Here is a 17,196-nt window from a genome sequence, read left to right on the forward strand (position 1 = left end):
TCCAGGCCTTTGTGAAAAACCTTGCGCAACGAGTCGCGCTTTATACCTTGAGATCTCATTTTTCTCATTGCGCTTTCTTGTAAATACCCACTTGTAACCTACAGGGTTCACATTGGGTGGAGTTGGACTAATATGTCCAAAAACACTCCTCTTTTCCAAAGAATTTAATTCTGCCTGGATTGCATCCTTCCACTTGGGCCAATCTTGCCTCTGTGTACATTCATTAATAGAGCGCAGTTCAATATCATCATCTTTTATGATTTCAGCAGCCACTGAGAATGCAAATATATCATCGATGATCATCTCATTTCTACTCCACAATTCATTAGTGGACGTATAATTTATGGAGATTTCTTGACTTTCAGGTACGGTTGCCACTCCAGGGGCACTTGTTTCACCAATGACGTTTTCCTTGTCAAGAAGTACCTGTCCCTCTTTGGGGGCATTTGAATTATGAATTGTGGGCTCTCTATTTATTTCATTTGGATTCATTTTGTCCATCAACTTCCTCTTTCGAGGAACTGAATCCTTTGAGCCTAGTGGTCTGCCACGTTTTAGGCGTGCAGCAGATGAACCATTTGCTGGCACATTGCTTTGTCCATTATGGACATCAATCCGTGCGGGTGCATTTGCAACTGGGATATGAGATTTCGTCACCTTTGCTGCATCATTAAATGCATCTGGCATCTGATTTGCAATACTTTGGAGGTGAACGATCCTTCTCACTTCGTTTTCACGTTGAGCAGTATGAGGATCGAGATGAGACAATGTGGATACATTCCAGGATAATTCATGTCGTTTTTCAGGAATGAGTTTGCCTTGTTCTTTAGACACAGATTTTTCTCCACCTAAAGGTGGGAAGATTGTCTCATCAAAATCACAATCCGCAAATCGTGCGGTAAAAATATCACCCGTCAGGGGTTCCAAGTATCTGATGATAGATGGTGAATCAACACCAACATAAATTCCCAATCTGCGTTGAGGGCCCATCTTAGTACGTTGCGATGGTGCAATAGGCACATATACCGCACACCCAAAAATTCTTAAATGTGAAATGTTTGGTTGATTTCCCAATACGAGTTGTATTGGAGAACCTTGATTATTGGTGACTGGCCTCAATCGCACAAGCGATGCTGCATGTAAAATGGCATATCCCCAAGCAGAAACTGGCAACTTTGTTTTCATTAGCAAAGTGCGTGCTATCAATTGAAGACGTTTAATTAAAGCTTCTGCCAAGCCATTTTGAGTATGCACATGGGGAACAGGATGTTCAATATCAATGCCTAATGACATGCAGTAGTCATCAAAAGTCTGAGATGTAAATTCACCAGCATTATCGAGTCTGATTGACTTAATGGGATAATCTGGGAATTGGGCTCGTAATTTAATTATCTGAGCCAAAAGCCTAGCAAATGCCATATTCCGAGTATATAAAAGACAAACATGTGACCATCGGGTAGATGCGTCCACCAAGACCATAAAGTACCGAAATGGTCCACATGGGGGATGAATGGGTCCACAAATGTCCCCTTGAATTCTCTGCAAAAATGATGGAGACTCAACATCAACCTTTGGTTGTGATGGTCTGATCACCAACTTCCCTTGTGAACAAGCTTGGCAAAAGATGTCGCTTGATAACATAATGTGTTTAGTCAACAAGGGATGTCCTTTAGAGTTGGTGATGATCCTGCGCATCATGGTGGATCCAGGATGACCCAATCTGTCATGCCAAAGCTTAAAAGCATTTGAGTCAGTAGACTCTTGGTCCATGACACTATGTGCCTCAATTGTCCGTATGGTTGTGTAATACAACCCTGATGAGAGCTCACAAAGCTTTTCCAGTATACGCTTTTGGGTATCACTGGAGGTAATACAAAGATATTCCATGTTTTCCTCTTTCTTTGTTTCAACATGGTAGCCATTCAAACGTATATCTTTGAAACTAAACAGATTCCTTCTGGAGTTAGATGAATACAAAGCATCTGGAATGGACAATATTGTTCCATTCGGTAACATAATTTGGGCTATTCCTGAACCTTCGATCAGATCTGCAGGACCTGATATGGTTGTTACCTTTGCTTTTGTAAGCATTAATTTTGAGAAATACTTCCGATCTTGAAAGATCGTATGAGTAGTTGCGCTGTCTGCGAGACAAATATCTCTGCCATAGCCTTTGTTTTGAGGGCATCCATTACATCCATGCCACCAAATAAGTAAAATGAGCTGGAATATATAAAGAAGACAACATTACCACTTTTATTTAAACAACACTTCAGCTAATACAAATAGTACATTAAGGAATTTAATCTAATTCGGACTTAATAAAGAAGACAACATTACCACTTTTATTGGATTGAAATTTAAACAACACTTCAGCTAATACAAATAGTACATTAAGGAATTTAATCTAATTCGGACTCATAACCTTCATTCCCTTTTTCAGTAACAAAATCAGAAACATCTAGATGCGTCTTGTTTAGCTTACGTGATATTTCTGATGAGCCATCTGTGGCTGGCGGAGCATGATCAATGTAATTTATCTCCATTTTCCTGTTCTTAAGTGAAGCTTGATAGAGATCTGCCAAATGCCTGGGCGTACGACATGCACGCATCCAATGTCCCCTTGCACCACATCTGTGACAAGGGCTTTCAACATTTCTAGGCACATGGCTCATCTGTGCCTTTCCCTTATTACGGGATGCATTTTTGCCATTCATGGATGGACCGCTCCTTGGACCTAAACCCTCTGAATGAGCACCATGATTTTTTCTACTTCCTTGCCAGTGGCCACGCTTGCCCCCTCGCCCACGTCTGTGGATACTGCCACGAGATGAAGTGGCATTCACTTCCTGAGATGCAGCATTTATTTCAGGAAGTGGTGCTGAGCCCGATGGGCGAGATTGGTGATTCTTTAATAAGAGTTCATTATTCTGCTCAGCTAACAAGAGGCAAGATACAAGTTCCGAGTACTTCTTGAAACTGCTATGTCTGTATTGCTGTTGAAGGAGGACATTTGAAGCATGAAAAGTGCTCAGAGTTTTTTCGAGCATATCCTCCTCAGATATATTTTCCCCACATAGCCTCATTAATGAGGTAATTCTGTGCATAGCAGAGTTATACTCGGACACTGACTTGAAATCTTGAAATCTCAAGTGTGTCCATTCGTATCTAGCTCTTGGGAGAGTCATCGTCATCTGGTGATCGTATCTTTCACCTATAGCTTTCCACAGAACCAACGGTTCATCAACCACCACATATTCGTTTTTCAGCGCTTCATGGATGTGGCGGCGAAGAAAAATCATGGCCTTTGCATTCTCTTCAGGCGAAGCATCATTCTCATCTACAATTGTTTGTCCGAGGCCATTGGCTCGTAGATGAATTTTGGCATCCAGGACCCATGATAAATAGTTGTCCCCGGAAAGGTCCAAGGCAGCAAACTCTAGTTTTGCCAAATTTGCCATCCAAAACTTTAGGCTCGAGATCTGGAATATTAAGCCACTTATTAATAGGAATTTCAGGTCCTCATTATTCAGGTATATTAATTGAATATTAAGCCACTTATTAATAGGAATTTCAGGTCCTCATTATTCAGGTATATTAATTGATGATAAAAGTAAAGTGTTATGAATTTGCTGGTATGGACGATAAACCCGCACCATACCTTAAATAAAATTAAATGTGGGGTTAAAACCACCACCGAATAAAATAAGAAAAGTTAGTATTAGTAACGGTCTCCCACTGATAATATGTTTAGTATTACCAAGGGTCCATTTTTGTTAATGGTTAGTAAATGTGCGGTAAAGTAAATGTGCTTGTATGGGCACTAATTCTGCTCCATTCATTTAAATAAAAGTAAAGGCGTGGACGATAAACCCGCACCACCCTTTAAATAAATATTGCCGTATGGGTAATAAGCCTACACCATACCATAAATAAAATTAAATGTGGGGTTGAAACCACCACCGAATAAAATAAGAAAAAGTTAGTATTAGTAACAGTCTCCCACTGATAATATGTTTAGCATTACCAAGGGTCCATTTTTGTTAATGGTTAGTAATAGAGAAGCAGATAGATATAGTATATTATATAGTGTTGAGTTGGAAAAATTTCAGAAATAAAAGGAGAGACTATCGTGCTGATAACGTGTTATAAAATAACCTGAAATATATGCGGATATTGAGCTGCACGTAGAATAGATAAGACACAGCTTTTAACGAGGTTCGGCTATGCCTACGTCCTCGGAGAGCAGCAGCAGTAACCTTTCACTATAAAATAATATGGCTACAACTTTAGTGTTTACAACATATGTGGCTCACTGAATTTTCTCTCTAGGAGAATTTCTCTCTGCTTTCTCTTCTCTCTTTTCTTTCTTTCTCTTCCTTTCTCTTTTTTTTTCTGCCCTTCTTCTTTCCGTTTCTCTTCTTATTTATAGGCTGAAATAATCACTATTCATCACTGTTCACCCGTGACAGACAAACTCTATCAAAGCCGCCAAATGAACAGTAATGAACAGTAATGAATAGTTAGTGGGCTCCACAATCCAGACTTTTACAACAGGCGGAAGATATTTCACTCAATTATATGGCTCTCTTTGACAAGAAAGAATTGAAACATCCAAAATGTCCTCTTCTGTATTTGCATATTTTACGAAATATGAGGGAGAATTAAATAAATCTACCATAGTTTTGCTTGGAATTTTCTAACTGCAGACTTGCATGGTTGGTGTTTCAACTTCAAAGTCCACGACTTTTCTATTCCAAGTCTTTGTTTGCCATAATTTCCATTGTCACTCGGTTCAGATGAGCTTTCCTTCGGCTACCAATTTGCAAAATCCAGCAACTCGATTTATTCTCATGGAAAGCCTTCATAACCATAAAATCCATATCCCTCTATTTTCTCTGTTTTTCTTGCTTCTCCACTTCTCTAACCAAAAAATTCACCGAAAATTACCCCAAACTTTTAATCATGTGTACTTTTATTTCATGACCTCCAATTTACATATGCTTTTCGTTAGATTAATTAGTATTGACTTTTGTTAGATTAATTATGTAATTGACATGAATTTTGTTCATATTTGATATGAATTTTGGTAAACTAATTGTGTCAATGACAAGGATTTTGTTCATATTAATTGATATCCATATAGACTGTAATCAATTAGTTGTAGACGTAAAGCTCTTATTTGTTCTAATTATGAGTGACATTAGTATTGGTTAAATTCTACGAGCATTTGGTTGTATAAATTTTTTTGAATTTTTAGCCTTATTTTTTTTAACACACTACGCGGATATTAGAACTTAAACTCAGGACCTTGCTTGAGTCCTTTGTAAATTTTTAGCCTTTTAAATATTGCACCTCCCCTTAAAAATTCCTGATACGCACTGCTTCTCATCCTTTCACTTTCTCTCTTTAGCCTATGCGCAACCTGATAAGTATTTCGTGAATTGTGGGTCTAAAGCTGATGCAAACCTCAATGACCGGGTGTTCACTGTAGACTCGAGTTCTGGTGTTTTTGTGCTCAGACTCAGAGAAAAGCAGGGTCATTGAAAGCACCAACCAGTCGCGAAATCTGTACCAAACAGCAAGAATTTTCTACAACCAATCCAACTATGAGTTCACGATCGTTGAAAACGGTACTTATAATGTCCGTCTGCATTTCATGACTTTCTCATCCACAGTTAATCTTTCATCAGCTCTTTTTGATGTTTTGGCTTTTCCTACTGTTTCAAATTTTGGGTTCAAATTGTTGAACAATTGTACTGCCAAGAACAGTAGCAACTCTGCTTTGATAGAGGAGTTCTTTCTTGCCATTGGTCCTGGCGCATTGAAATTATACTTTACACCTCAAGGATCATCTTTTACATTTGTAAATGCCATTGAAGTCTTCCGTGCACCTTCGAAATTCAGCCCTCGGAATTACAGCAGTAGTTTCCCTTTAGTTCTACGCACAATTTACAGGGTGAATGTTGGAGGCCAGAAAATCACACCAGATAATGACATAATATGGAGAAAGTGGGAAAAAGACGATAGATAATGACATAATTCAAACTTTGCAGAGGTTCGCCGACCCTACTCACAGACGCTTATTAGACAGTCGGTAGAATCTGATGGTTTCGTTGGTGCTGATAATGATTCTATTGCTCCAGATTTAGTTTACCAGACTGCCAAATTGATGACCGATAGTCCTAAAGGGCTATCCAATCCCTTCAACATAACCTGGTCTTTTAATGTGAGTGCGGATGCTAGACACCTTGTCCGGGTTCACTTCTGTGACATTGTCGGTCCGCCTGGTAATTTAGTATTTAACTTGTATTCAAATGGAAACTTCATTAAGAAGGTTGGTGGACCCGATTTCAGTTTTAATGGCCTGTACTCGCCTTTCTACTATGATTTTGTATTGAGTTCTAAGAGCAACTCCAGCAGTGGGAGCTGGACTCGGGCTGGGGGGGTTTGGGCAAAAAACGGAGGTCCAGCAGAGAAGAAGCAGCCCAGGCGAGCGTGGGGTCCACCAGACAGGGCAGGCCCGAAGGCGATTTCGGCCCGAGCTCGGGCCCGAGGTGGATGACGTCATTGCTGACGCCAGCGTAGCGTCAGCCCTCCAAATTCAAATTTTTTTTACCGTTGGCGCGTGCATTGCACGCGCCAACGTTAAAAAAAATTTCGAATTCACCGCTACAGTAGCCGCCAACGGCTACTTGACACGTGGCAACCTCTGGTCGCTCCGATTCGAATTTTTTCTTCAATCCAACGGCAGCCAATTTTTCTGCAATAAAAAATTGAAAAAAAAACACAAAAATTACTGAATTTTTTGTGTATAAATACCAACCAATACTCTTCACTTTTAACACCAAATCCTCATATATTTCTTCTCCTTCTACTATTATTCACCTCCTCAAAATTTATTCACTTTCTCCTCAAAATTTATTCACTTTCTCCTCAAAATTTATTCACTTTCTATTCAATATTTTTTCACTTTGAAGTTGTATTTTTTTTCTGTCATATTATGGGTTCTTCTAATGAAAATGGAGGGGCATGGAGCATGATGGAAGATGTTAGCTTGTGTGAGGCTTGGGTCCAAGTTAGTCATTGTCCCGTAACGGGCAATGAGATGAAATTTTCTCATATGTGGAAAAAAATTCATCAAACATTTTGTGAAAAGGCAATTGGTTCTACAGGTACAGAAATGGCATTATCCAGTAGGTGGAAAGTTCTTAATAAAGAGTTGGCGAAATGGAGAAATGCCTTAGCAAAAGCGATGGACAAGCATCGAAGCGGAGAAAACCTTAGCAGTGAGGTAAATTATTTTTCATTTTCCTTCTATTAATTTCTATGTCATATTAATTTTTATTTAAATGTTTCTTGCAATTTATATATTTTGTTAATATGTCTCTATTTTTTTTTTTTATACATGTTGCATTTTTTTTAAAATTTATTGAATTTGCATTAGTTTTTTTTTACATGTTGCATTGCCAATATTTTTTAAAGTTTCTTGCATTTCCATTTAATTTTTTTTTATAGATTATGCAAGCTCAAATGTGGTTTGGTGCTACGGGGCAAGGGAAAAAAAGTTTCAACCATACCCATTGTTGGGAGGTGGTGAAGACTTGTAAGAGATTCCAAATTATTCTAACCGGTCCGACGGTAGTCTTGAACGAGACTCCACTTCATGAGACGCCGGCATCGGATTCACCTATGGATTCCCCGATGAATCTAGACTCACCCATTGAAAATGAGCCAAGGCCTATTGGGAGGAAGGCGGCGAAGGCGAAGAGAGGGGGTAATTCTAGCAAGAATGCATCTCAATTTTTGGAGGAACTTTCAAAGCACCAAGCCATGAGAATTGAAATGGACTTGAAACAACAAGAGCACGATATGGCTATTCAAGTAGAATATGCAAAAGAAAGGGAGTATGTACGCAAAGAAAGGGAGTATGTACGCAAACAAAACATTGAAAAAAAAGATCGGGAAACCATGGCCATGGATACAAGCCATATGTCCCCTGAAACAAAACAATTTTGGAAGCTAGAACGAAGGGATGTTATGAGACGAAGACTTTTTCATGACGATGGACCTAGCAACACGGATTGGTTAAATGATGGAAACCATTAAAATAGTTTGTTTGTCTTTCATGTCTTAGTTTACTTGCCTTTGATTTCATTGTATTTTTTTTTTGTTTAATTCATGTATTTTATTTTATTATTAGTTGTATTGCTTTTCTTTTAGTCAATAAAGAAAATATTCAACAAAAATCCTTTTTATTCAAAACATACCATACATAAAAAACAAACCACAACCAAAGCATAAAAAAAATAAACAAACCACAACCAAAGCATAAAAAATATTATCCGAAAATAGTATTCAAATTAATTGTTTAAGTAAACAAAGTTGTGAAAAAAACAAAAAAATGAATAGTATTTGCCATGGCAAGCCCCCAACTGCTGGAAACACATTTTGCTGGAGGGAGCTAGGGCAGCCACTATTCACGTGAATAGTGGCTGCCCTAGGGCTCATCTTGCCATGGCAAGAGGCAACTGATGGATCTGAATTCATTGACATCAGCATTAGGCCCTAGCATAGACACAACAACTAACAATTCCTTTCTAAATGGACTGGAAATGTTGGAGATAATTGAGGGACCAGCTTTAAGTAATCCTCCAGCTTGAGTTTGTAATATGAAATGGCCCAATAAGATAAAGGTAGGTCTTGTGGTTGGTTCAGTTATTGGAGGCCTGTCACTTATCTGCATTCTGATTGTCGGAATCTTGTTCTTTTTGAAATACAGAAAGGCAAAGCGTGTTGAAACTTCGGAATGGTCACCAATGCCTGCATTTGGAGGAGGGAGTACCCACAGCTGGTTGACTGAGGGAACTATTACTGGTTCCCCTATGAATTATCTAAATCTTGGGTTGAAGATATCTTTTGCTGAACTTCAGCAAGCAACAAACAACTTTGACACAAAATTGTTGACAGGTGAGGGTGGCTTTGGTAATGTCTACAGAGGAACTCTGTTGAATGACAGAAATGTAGCTGTCAAGCGAGGTAAACGAGATGAGCAAGGGTCAGGCCAAGGCCTTCCAGAATTTCAAACAGAGATCACGGTTTTGTCCAAGATTCGCCACCGCCATCTTGTTTCCTTTATTGGATACTGTGATGAAAGGTCTGAGATGATACTGGTCTACGAGTTCATGGAAAAAGGGAGCTTGAGAGATCATTTATATGATTCAAACTTGCCTCGCTTGTCATGGAAGCAAAGGCTTGAAATTTGCATTGGTGCAGCAAGGGGTCTTCATTACCTCCACAAAGGCGCAGCTGGGGGAATCATTCACCGTGATATTAAGTCCACCAACATCTTGTTGGATGAAAACCATGTTGCCAAAGTTGCTGACTTTGGCCTTTCAAGATCTGGTCCTCTTGATGAAACACATGTCAGCACAAATGTTAAAGGCACTTTTGGTTACCTTGATCCTGAATACATAATGTCCCAACAGTTGACAGAAAAATCTGATGTTTACTCATTCGGCGTGGTTCTCCTTGAGGTGTTATGTGCAAGACCTGCTATTGATAGAATGCTCCCAAGAGACCAAATGAATTTAGCTGAATGGGGAATGCTTTGCAAGAAGAAAGGGTTGCTTGAACAGATTGTTGACTCTTCAATCAAGAATCAGATTGATCCTAGCTCATTAAGAAAATTTAGTGAGACAGCAGAGAAATGCTTGCAAGAAGATGCTAATGATAGGCCTACAATGGGTGATGTGCTGTGGGACTTGGAGTATGCATTCCAGCTCCAGCAAACAGTAAAGCATAGGGAACCCCATGAAGATAGCACAGCCAATGCTTCATCAGCATTTGTATTGCCAAATATTCCGTGTTTTCCTTCAGTTAGCTCCACCATTAACACAGATGATCTGGCCCTTCCCAGAGACGATGAATTAGATACAACAGAAGTTGAAGTTTTCTCCCAGTTGAGAGTTGGTGATGCCAGATAAATTTGTTTAGTTTGTAAGGTATATTAGTTAACCTTGTTTAAGTTTCTTTAGGCTGTAAAAGCTAAGTTAGGTATGCCTTGTTAATTTTAGTCCTATCTTTGATTATTGTACTACAACTGCTTTCCCATCTTTAAGATGTGGTAATAATATTAACTGTTCATAAACAGAAGCAGCTAACAAATTCTATGTATATAAAGATTCTCTCTTATTAATTAGAAAAGAGAAGGAAAATCAAAGGTAGAAATTTAAATAAATAAAAAGTTAAAAAGCCCAATTGTGAAAAAATTGAAGTTTTCCCAATATCTTAATTCTTTGACATTATGAAAAAACTAACCGGCAAAAACAAAATAAAAAAATAAAGATAGCTGGAAAACTTAAAGAGTCTGATGTTGTGCGGAAATTCCCTTTGATCTTGTTGTTGATAGACTTTAGACAAACACACTATGGATGTATCAAACACTCACACACTCGAAAATAACCAAACACAAAGAACACGAGAATTTATAGAGATTTGGCAATGCCTACGTCCTCTTTGGTGATCACCCTGAGAAATTTCATTAATGAAGATATGTTACAACTTTGGTCAACATGTGCCTTTTTTCAGATTCTCTTTTCACGTGAAAAATTATGTTATATGATAGTCTTAAAAGAATTCGAATCTGCTCTCTTATAGCACTTCCAACGCCAGGGCTTTGCCCTAGCAACAGGCCACCCCAAGCCCAGTTTCATACTCCAGCGCAGGAAATCCAGTCCGAGCAAGGCATGGGACCCACCAACCTGGGCAAGCCCACAGGCAGAAATTGACTGGGCTGTTGCCCGCGGGCTGCTGACTTCAGCATGACGTCAACAACTGATTTTCAAATATTTTTAACATTAAAAAAATTAAAAATCAACTGCTAACGTCAACGCTGGCCCACCAGCCCACATTGCCCAATGGTTACAAGCAACGTGGCTTCTGCTGGAGCCTCCAATAAAAAAATCTTGCCCAATCCAACGGTTGTCCAATTTTTGGCTAAAACAAATTGAAAAAAATATCAAAAAAATTTTAAAAAAATTTCTGGAAATTTTTTCTATACATACCTACCAATATTATTCACTTTCCACACCAAATTTAATTTCAAAATTTTATCCGAAAATGTTATCTTGATTTTTAAGTGAGAATTTTACAATAAATATTAACATTTGGCAATCGAAAATCTTATCCAAAAAGCTTACCAAAATTAACCGTTTAAGTATAAAAAATAAAAAAATAAATTTAAGTGAATAGTAATTGTCTTAGCCTTAGCATTTTGGGGTGGAACCACAAATGACAAGGCTGCCACTATTCACGTGATTGAGTATTATTGTTTATCAAAATTATCAGGAACTTTCAAAACTAGATACGGGTTTTGGTATATTAAGAATTCTTAGCCTTCCCTTTGAATACATGAATCAGATGAAATTGTGAGAAATAAGAAATTACCACAGAAAAAAGACAGATAACCGATAAGGAACAAAAGAAAAATGAAACACATATGCAGTGTTCTTTGTATCATTGTGGACCATTGATGTTTCTGCTGTTCTCATCCAAACACAAAAAGACAGTAAAGACGAGTCATCAAACTTGTCATTGGTGGTGGATGATATTTCAGTCAATTATATGGCTCTCTTTGACAAGAAAGAACTGAAACCCCCAAAATGTCCTCTTTTGTATTTGCATAGTTTATAAAATATAAGGGAGAATTAAATAAATCTACCATACTTTTTCTTGGAATTTTCTAACTGCAGACTTGCACGGTTGGTGCTTCAACTTCAAAGTCCACGACTTTCCTATTCCAAGTCTTTGTTTTCCATAATTTCCATTGTCACTCAGCTCAGATGAGCTTTCCTTCGGCTACCAATTAGCAAAATCCAGCAACTCCATTAATTCTCATGGAAAGCCTTCATAACCATAAAATCCATATCCCTCTATTTTCTCTGCTTTTTTTTCTTTTCCACTTCTCATCCCTTCACTTTCTCTCTTTAGCCTATGAGCAACCTGATAAGTATTTCGTCAATTGTGGGTCTAAAGATGATGCAAACCTCAATGGCCGGGTGTTCACTGCAGACTCGAGTTCTGTTTCCTTGTGCTCAGACTCAGAGAAAAGCAGGGCCATTGAAAGCACCAACCAGTCGCGAAATCTGTACCAAACAGCAAGAATTTTCTACAACCAATCCCACTATGAGTTCACGATCGCTGAAAACGGTACTTATATTGTCCGTCTGCATTTCTTGACTTTCTCCTCCTCAGTTAATCTTTCATCAGCTCTTTTTGATGTTCTGGCTTTTCCTAATGTTTCAAATTCTGGGTTCAAACTGTTGAGCAATTTCACTGCTAAGAATAGTAGCAACTCTCCTTTGATAAAGGAGTTCTTCCTTGGGATTGATCCTGGCACATTTAAAATATATTTTGTTCCTCAAGCATCATCTTTTGCATTTGTGAATGCCATTGAAGTCTTCCTTGCTCCTGCAAGTTTCAGCCCTGAGAATTACAACAGTAGTCTTCCCTTAGTTCTGCATACAATTTACAGGTTGAATGTTGGAGGCCAGAAATTCACACCAGATAATGACAAAATATGGAGAAACTGGGATCCTGATCATATTTATCTGTCTAATTCAAACTCTGCAGAGGATTTCCGACCCTCCTCCTCATCGACGCTTTTTAGACAGTACTCAGTAGAATCTCATGGTTTCGTTGCTGCTGATAGTGATTTTATTGCTCCAGATTTAGTTTACCTGAGTGCCAAAGTGATGACCAGTAGTACAAAGGGGCGATCCAATCCCTTCAACATAACCTGGTCTTTTAATGTGAGTGCGGATGCTAGACACCTCGTCCGGGTTCATTTCTGTGACATTATCGGTCCGCCTGGTAATTTAGTATTTAACTTGTATTCAAATGGAAACTTCATTAAGAAGGTTGGTGGACCCGCTTTCCGTTTTAATAGCCTGTACTCGCCTTTCTACTATGATTTTGTATTGAGTTCTAATGGATCTGAATTCATTAACATCAGCATAGGCCCTAGCATAGACACAACAACTAACAATTCCTTTCTAAATGGACTGGAAATGTTGGAGATAATAGAGGGACCAGCTCTAAGTAACCCTCCAGCTTCAGTTTGTAATATGAAAGGGCGCAACAAGATAAAGGTGGGTCTTGTGGTTGGTTCAGTTATTGGAGGCCTGTCACTTATCTGCATTCTGATTGTTGGAATTTTGTTCGGTTTGAAATACAGAAAGGCAAAGCGTGTTGAAACTTCGGAATGGTCACCAATGCCTGCAGTTGGTGACCATTCCTGGTTGACTGATGGAAACATTACTGGTTCCCCTATGAATTATCTAAATCTCGGGTTGAAGATATCTTTTGCTGAACTTCAGCAAGCAACAAACAACTTTGACACAAAATTGTTGATAGGTGAGGGTGGCTTTGGGAATGTCTACAGAGGAACTCTGTTGAATGGCAGAAATGTAGCTGTTAAGCGAGGAAAACGAGATGAGAAAGGGTCAGGCCAAGGCCTTCCAGAATTTCAAACAGAGATCATGGTTTTGTCCAAGATTCGCCACCGTCATCTTGTTTCCTTAATTGGGTACTGTGAGGAAAGGTCTGAGATGATACTGGTCTACGAATTTATGGAAAAAGGGAGCTTGAGAGATCATTTATATGATTCAAACTTGCCTCGTTTGTCATGGAAGCAAAGGCTTGAAATTTGCATTGGTGCAGCAAGGGGTCTTCATTACCTCCACAAAGGTGCAGCTGGGGGAATCATTCACCGTGATGTTAAGTCCACCAACATCTTGTTGGATGAAAACCATGTTGCAAAAGTTGCTGACTTTGGCCTTTCAAGATCTGGTCCTCTTGATGAAACACATGTCAGCACAAATGTTAAAGGCACTTTTGGTTACCTTGATCCTGAATACATAATGTCCCAACAGTTGACAGAAAAATCTGATGTTTACTCATTCGGCGTGGTTCTCCTTGAGGTGTTATGTGCAAGACCTGCTATTGATAGAATGCTCCCAAGAGACCAAATGAATTTAGCTGAATGGGGAATGCTTTGCAAGAAGAAAGGGTTGCTTGAACAGATTGTTGACTCTTCAATCAAGAATCAGATTGATCCTAGCTCATTAAGAAAATTTAGTGAGACAGCAGAGAAATGCTTGCAAGAAGATGCTAATGATAGGCCTACAATGGGTGATGTGCTGTGGGACTTGGAGTATGCATTCCAGCTCCAGCAAACAGTAAAGCATAGAGAACCCCATGAAGATAGCACAGCCAATGCTTCATCAGCATTTGTGTTGCCAAATATTCCGTGTTTTCCTTCAGTTAGCTCCACCATTAACACAGATGATCTGGCCCTTCCCAGAGACGATGAATTAGATACAACAGAAGTTGAAGTTTTCTCCCAGTTGAGAGTTGGTGATGCCAGATAAATTTGTTCAGTTTGTAAGGTATATTAGTTAACCTTGTTTAAGTTTCTTTAGGCTGTAAAAGCTAAGTTAGGTATGCCTTGTTAATTTTAGTCCTATCTTTGATTATTGTACTACAACTGCTTTCCCATCTTTAAGATGTGATTATAAACAGAAGCAGCTAACAAATTCTATGATAGTTAAACTGCTGTTGATTGGGAGTTTCACCTTGTTACCCCAGAGGAGTGTCTTACTTTGGTTCATACATCACTCCCTGCTATATTCTATACTTTTCCCTGAGACTATCCAGCCATGCTCTTAGCCTAAACCCTGGGCAGTAGGATCATGATACAAAACAATTCAAATTGAAGGAGACACAAACTCGTGATTGATAGTGTTATGAAATATGTTAAAATGCACTGGAAAATATTATGGATAGGCGTGTCTCAAAAACCTCATGCCCCATATGAATCCTGGAACTCAATCATTTATTTATCAGGGAAAAAATTCTTGCACAGATGCTTTAGCTAGTTTAGGCCATCAGGTGCACAGTCTAGTCCTCTGGCTTTGAAGTTGTTAATAGCAAGCTTTTTGACCAAAAGAAATGACAAGGGACAGTTATGTGAAATTCTTCTCTTTGTTTTTTCTTACAAAGGTGAAAAAGGTTCTGTACATGCAAATAGAACGTAGGATTAGGTAGCAAAATTAAGATGGATGTGACTGATAACTTTTCTTTGCTTTAATGTCTGCGTGTTTGAAGATAGGATTTTTATCTAAAATGTTTCTTTTTCCCTATGATATGTAATTAATTACACTTTTGTCACCCATGTTCTTACGAGGGAAATATTTGCCCTCTGTTATTCTCTTGGATGTTTTACATCTGCAGTGCAGTTCTTGCAGCAAGAATCATGTAGGTATAGGGTAGATAGAATTATAAAGAGTTGGGTCTCCAACTGGTAGAATTCGAAAGCCAAGAGTTAAATGGCATTTAATTTAAAGTTCTGAGAATTTGATAATAGAGAAGTATAAATTGTGTAGTTAGATTTGGTTTAGTTCCCTCTTTTAATATAAATTGTGTCATTTACTTCAAGAGGCCAAGAAATGGTACTGTCATTTACATTGAATCCAATGTAGACCATGAAGTATATAACCATTGGTTTTGTTGGAACTTGATAGTGTTGCTGAAATATTGAAGGAGGATTATCCCTCTCTCTTTTAGCTCTCGGCTGGTTTCGTTCGGAGGAGGAGGATGACATATTATTCTTCCTCTCTCTCTCTTCTACAATGAAGTATTAATTTTAACATGTTTTCCATATTTATCATTGAGCATTTAAATGTCATTTTGCTTATAGTACTTTGCTTCAAAGCTCAAAGACAAAGCATTTGTGCTCTTATTTCAATTTTTATTCATGCATTTGTTTGGTCAAGAATGATTAGAACATGCTATTGTTGGCTCTCCTGCTATTATTATGTTTATATTTTAACCTCCAAGTGGATGTATTAATATGTTCCACTGTAATAGTTATGATTTCATATTAATTTTGAAGCTAATAAAAATGGCTTTGAGGAAATGAGATTGTTTGGAGTCATATATTGTGCACAATTGAGTAATTTTCTCTGCACTAATTTCAGCCAAAAAGAGCAGCTAATTGTATTTGGTAATGTATAATGTGCACGATGTGAGATGCCATTGGTTGAGGATATGTCATTTATTTTGTCTTTTCTTGATTTTTTTTTTTTTTTTTTTTTTCCCTGAGTCCATTTTGATAGATGTACACACATGTACAGAAAACTTAAACATCATGGTTAAGCTTTAATGTCCTCGTAAAATTAATGCATCTCTTGTGCTTTGCCTAAATACACAACAATTAAGATATGAAGCAACTTGAAGAGTTTATGATTACTAGCTGGTTATCATTCTCTCTCTCCTCTCTCTAAAGCCGATGCTCATATTTGGCAGATAATGTGATTAAGGAGGCTCACAAAGGCAGATATAGGCTCATAAAGGGTGTTTTATTTGGAGCTTCTAATTCATTGGTGTTAGATACGTTCAGTTTTAAGTACAAGTTTTTTATTCAATTATTGTATCTAATCACTATATTAAGTGGAAATGAAATTTCAGTTTGTTATTTAATATATATATATTTTATTTTATTTTTTGAAAAGATCTGAAATACCATACTATAGGGTTAATTTAGACCCAATTTGCATTTGAGTCCCTCAATTTATAAAATCGTTCACGTGGTCCTTTAACTTCAGTTTCATTAGGACAAATAGTCCTGCAGTCAATTTTTTTAACTTTACTGTTAAATGCAAAGGCAAAATGGTATTTTGAATTAAATTGATTAAAATATGAAAAAAAATTTAAAAACTAAAAAATTAAAATTAAACTCTCTCTCCCTCCTCCATCTTGATTTCTACTCGACCTAAACTTTTTTTTTTTTTAGTTTTTTATTTGATTTTATTTTATCATTATTTTAAAGATATAATTTTTTATTCTTCTATTTTTTTGTTTTAATATAAAAATATCATTTTGCCCCTGAATTTAACAGAAAATGTTAACAAAATTGACGGCATGCCCATTTGTCCTAACGAAAGTGAAGTTAAAGGACCACAAGAATGATTTTGAAAATTAAGGAACTCAAATGCAAATTGGATCCAAGTTTAGGGACTAATAAAATGATTAACTCCCATATACTATTGAGTTATTCGTAGCAATGGTCCCTCAACTATACTCGAAATTAACTTTGGTCACTCAACACAAATATTAGTTGTAGAGGTCACTCAA

General features: G+C 37.8%; 1 protein-coding gene and 1 pseudogene across 1 annotated transcript; both read left to right on the forward strand.

The window, feature by feature from the left end:
- On the forward strand, nucleotides 4,831-10,123 carry LOC18775039 (annotated as a pseudogene).
- LOC18774937 (probable receptor-like protein kinase At2g23200) lies at nucleotides 11,744-16,554 on the forward strand. Its single transcript, XM_020566525.1, has 2 exons — nucleotides 11,744-14,450; nucleotides 16,369-16,554. The coding sequence occupies exon 1, from the start codon at nucleotides 11,898-11,900 to the stop codon at nucleotides 14,430-14,432; it is 2,535 nt and encodes an 844-aa protein (XP_020422114.1). The 5' UTR covers nucleotides 11,744-11,897; the 3' UTR covers nucleotides 14,433-14,450; nucleotides 16,369-16,554.

The sequence above is a fragment of the Prunus persica genome, chromosome G6 (genome assembly GCF_000346465.2).
Source record: "Prunus persica cultivar Lovell chromosome G6, Prunus_persica_NCBIv2, whole genome shotgun sequence".
NCBI lineage: Eukaryota > Viridiplantae > Streptophyta > Magnoliopsida > Rosales > Rosaceae > Prunus > Prunus persica.